At 43.6% G+C, this 4,714-nt stretch overlaps 1 protein-coding gene across 1 annotated transcript in view; it reads left to right on the top strand.

Moving 5' to 3' along the window:
* Positions 1-1,032: 1,032 nt before the first annotated feature.
* BPNT2 (3'(2'), 5'-bisphosphate nucleotidase 2) overlaps positions 1,033-4,714 on the top strand; it is a 53,048-nt gene continuing 49,366 nt past the window's right edge. The window contains exon 1 of the mRNA XM_007939492.2: positions 1,033-1,419. Within this exon, the coding sequence (XP_007937683.1) occupies positions 1,033-1,419 (387 nt within the window). The remainder of the gene's footprint in view (positions 1,420-4,714) is intronic.

Here is a 4,714-nt window from a genome sequence, read left to right on the forward strand (position 1 = left end):
CAGGAATACACAGAGTCACTGTACCAAAAAGAACTGATCGATCTTCATCCATTTCAGGAAGTGGCATATGATCTAGAACCTTTCCTTTGGGAATAGGGTAAATAATATCTTTGAAAATAAGAGAAACCAGGTGTATTTTCTTTCATTATGAAAAGTCCAGGCATAAGGCATGTTCTTCAGCTGATAGGTGGAGGTAAAGGGGAAAATCTACATATATATACAAGTACATATGCATAAGCATTTAGATTACAACAGGACATGTCAACAAAATAAAGGAGTAAAATTCCCCCTCACTGCTCACCTCCTCCCCTGCTTGAAAAGAACAACGCTGACAGGAGATTTAAAGCCATAGCCTCCGTCTACACATGAGCTGGCAAAAACACCTCACAATGATCTCCTTTATATCTGCTTAATGTTTTCCTCCGTTCTTCAATACTCAGAGTAAGTGATGACAAGAGTACACTGTCACTGGGATTTATTCAGCCACACGTTGTCGCTCAAAGGGAGATTTAATTTGAATATCCACAAGACAGCATCCTTTCCTGCATGGAAAGCAGCAATGCCCCGTCCAGGCGTGATTCCAAAGCCCAAAAGCCACTTCGACCAAGACAAAATCAACTTGAATAGTTCAGTGCCTCGGAGAGAGACGTTGGCAGTTGGCCGGCCCCGCGAAGCCCAAGCCCCGCTGCCATGACCACGCCCCTAGGGGGAGGGTGATTTTCGCCCCGCCCCACCACTCTGGCCACGCCCCGCGCGTAACCCGGATACACACCCACGCTCCCCTTTCACCTTCCAGTCGTTGGCTAACGTGGAGGTACGATCTGCTGGCCGGCTGAGAAGCCGGGGTAGCTCTGCCAGTGGGCGGTTGGGCACGGGGAGCAGTGGCAGGGGGTCTTCGCGACCGGGCTCGGGCTTTCTTTGTAGGGCGCAATGGGGTGCACGGGCTCCTGGGAGCGGTCGCCGGTGTAGTCCGCGCGACGCCTGGCCGTGGAGGCCTGTGAGGGCGGCTGCCCGATTGCCGACTGCGGCGCTATGGCTCCCATGGGCATCCGCCTGTCCCCCCTCGGGGTTGCAGTGTTCTGCCTGCTGGGGCTTGGCGTGCTCTACCACCTCTACTCGGGCTTCTTGGCCGGCCGCTTCAGCCTCTTCGGCCTGGGCGGCGAGCCGGGCGGCGGTGCGGTTGGGCCGGCGCCTGCGGTCGATGGGGGCACGGTGGATCTGCGCGAGCTGCTGGCTGTGTCGGTGCTGGCCGCCGCCCGCGGCGGCGAAGAGGTGAAGCGCGTTCGCGAGAGCAACGCCCTACACGAGAAGTCAAAGGGGAAGACGCGGGAGGGAGCCGACGAGAAGATGACCAGCGGCGACGTGCTGTCCAACCGCAAGATGTTCTACCTGCTCAAGACTGCCTTCCCCAGCGTGCAGGTGGGTCCCGGCGCCGCGAGCTTGCGAACGTGGCTCTGTGCTTGACTTCTCGCAGCAGCTCCGGGATATGGGTCCTGTGATTCCCATTTTGCAGATGAGGATATTAAGACACCGAAGTTAAAGGTCACACAGGCAGTGAAAGCGCTGGGTTAGGTTGCGGGATCAAAAGTCCTAGGTTCTAGAGAGTGCTTTAATACCAAACGGCTGAGAGAATCAACTTTACTTCATGCCTCAGCCTCTTGTGTAAAATGGAGAGGTTGGAGTAGGATCCCACGGCCCCTCCTGCTATAGCCTTCCTTGAGTTCATTATTGGAAAGGTCATGAGTGTAGAGTACACGTTTTCTGGCAGGCTTGCCAGTAGCCAGCTAAAAGCTAAGAACTGTACAAGTTTTGCTACGGAGCTGTGAATATATACGGCATTTGGCGGAATGCTTATGAATTACTTTAACTGTATTCTTATTTGGACCCTTTTAATGGAACTCTTCATGGGAGTGTTGGAAGTATATTTCCCAGAACCTTATACTGCACCTTCTGTCCCAACCTGGCCCTTGATTAAAAATCCGTGTTTACGCCAGAGAATAAGAATTAAAGAACATTTGTCTTTTCTTTGAGTAGGTTTCTTGGGAACGGAGCTGACATTTTTGTAGGGGAATCCAGATATTTTAGATTTGTTATTAATACTTCTTGAATTAATTTTTTTAGTGGAACTAGCTTTGAATTGAATAATGCTTTTATTTATTATAATTCCAGAGGAAGAGTTTAACAAACCATAGCAGTAGTTTATTAGCGTTATGTCTTAAGTCAGTAGGTTTGGCTTTAAGAAGAAACATTGTTTCCAGTAGACTTTTATTAATTAGATAAACAGAAAAATCTAAACCCAGGTTTCTTGCAAGGTATTTGACCTTTTACTGTCATTCTTAGAAGAGTTAGTAGAGTATTGTCATTTTGGAATTATGTATTGAATGTAACACACTCTCTAGTCCAGTATATCATTTCTCTGATTTTCTTCTCTCTGTTTTTTTTTTTTTCTTTCTTATAAGCAGGAAGGAACATTGGCTGGCTGCTGGATAACAGATGTAATTGACATTAGAATTTTTTTCAAGTGTCTGTTCAAACAAAGCACAGAACATTTCCAGTTTTTCTCTTGCTCTACTCTTTTGTCACAAATAATACTCATCTTGTGTTTGCGTCTAGTATGTAAAATATGTTTGTGGAATATTATTTTCTCTTCTCCACAGCATGTTTCTGTATGACTTTGTGGAAGAAACAAGAGTTTCAGAAACCTTTAGGTATAAATAGTTACAAAAGTGCTAATAATAGCCATTTATTGAGTGAACACTAGGTGCTCAGATACTGGGCACACAGGACCCTTCATTTGATCATCACAGCAACTTTAATAACTAAATGTATGTGTATCTACTTTTCAGATGGGAAACCGGAGACTTGATGGCATTCCATTCACTTTATATGTACTATCTAACTTCATTTTAGCTAGATCTTTAGGAGACTACTTAAAACAAAATTTGTAGTATGAATTCTTAGGAAAAACATTAAATTATAGATGTTTAAAAACAATATTAAAATATAGGAAGCAGAGCTGAATTATTTTTTTAAAAGACAAAGAGAAAAATGTCTTTAAATATTGGTGAAAAGAAAGGTTTGTGTGTGTGCACGAATGTGCATGTGTGTATATGTACAGGTTTACATGCAGTCTGTAGCTCCCGCCACTCTAAACCGATTATCTTGGGTAACTTCCACAGAATTTTGCTTTTTTTTTTATTTTTTTAACTTGTTAGCAAATGCTAAGGGAATAGCTTATAGGTGAAGTGAGCTGTGTTTTATTAAACATAAAAGCTCAGTTCTTGGAATTGCAGATATTGCCTTAGTATAAAATAATTTTTGTGTTCTGTGGCTATTTGGATGCTTGTATTTACATCTTTAGTGTTTATGTTGGATGGTGACTGGGGAATAAAGGACGTTGTATTCATCTATTCAGTGTCAAAGTAGGATTGGTGTCATGTTGAGCTGTCTCCCTTTGTCCCTGTATTGTTAGACTCGAGGCCAAATGTACTCCTGGAAGAAGTAGGGACTCAGCTCTAGATTCCTTCCTCTTTTTCTTCCCCTCCATAAACACCAAGATGCACAGTTGTAAATCTCTAGTTATCTGTGACTTACTCCATTTTTTTGGTAAGAAACTTAAATCATATCCGACTCTCTTTACTTCTTAGTGGAAAATGAATCCTGGGAAGCCACAGACACTTTACTAGTACTCTAGTGCTGTGGACGAAGAGGAGAGGACTGGTTTCTTTCCTCCCACTGCTTCCCTAATACTTACTTCTTAATAAAGGATATACCAGAAATCAATCTAGAGTACCCATCTGGGGTGATTGTGCCTCCCAAGGGACATTTGACAATATCTGGAGACCTATTTGGTTACCACACCCGTGGGTAGGGGAAGTGTGCTATTAACATCTAGTAGGTAGAAGATAAACATCCTACAATGTAAAGCTCAGCCTACATAACACAATTTGGCCCAGTTTGTCAGTAATGCCCAAGCTGAGGAATAGGAGTTAAACTCTTTTTCTGTCAACAAGAGTGCTCACTGGAAGAGTTTGAAAAGTACGAATACAGTCGAAAGAACGTTTACTTTGATATCTTGTCCAGCTACCATCCCATTTTGATCCTAGCCAATTACTTGTTTGTGCCATAGTTTCTTTTTCTGTAACATCTAGATAATTTCAAGTAGGTAATTAGTGCAGAGCTAAACATTGTAGGCAGAGGTGGGGGAAACACACACACACACACACACCAAGTTCAAAGGAACAGGATCAAGAGAGAAAGAAGATAGTGTGGTAAATTTTAGTAAGCTGATAAATTTGAATAAGATGCACATGGGAAAATTGCTATGGCCATGATTAGAAGGATAAGTAGGGGCTAGAATATGAAGCACCTTCATGCTGCCCAGCTCGAAAGAGTTTGAACTTGATCTTTAGCTTAATTTTTGAATACCAAAAGAATGGTATTTAGCTGACCTTTCTTGAGGCCTGCAATATGTCAAACTTTGTGTACATTTGGAGATGAGTGAAACTAACTGGGAAACTAATACAGTAAAGGTGTATGATGAATGAGGACTGGAAGCCAGGCATTGGGAAAGTTATTCACAGCTTGTTTTACCAGCTAACATGCATTTAGTCCTCAGTAAATTGACTGCTAACCAGAATGCTGGCGGCTCAAACCCACCAGCCACTCCTCGGAAGGAAGATGGGGCAATCTACTTCCGTAGTGATACTGCCTC

The sequence above is a fragment of the Orycteropus afer genome, unplaced genomic scaffold (genome assembly GCF_000298275.1).
Source record: "Orycteropus afer afer isolate SDZICR_OR568_19922 unplaced genomic scaffold, OryAfe1.0 scaffold00060, whole genome shotgun sequence".
NCBI classification, from domain to species: domain Eukaryota; kingdom Metazoa; phylum Chordata; class Mammalia; order Tubulidentata; family Orycteropodidae; genus Orycteropus; species Orycteropus afer.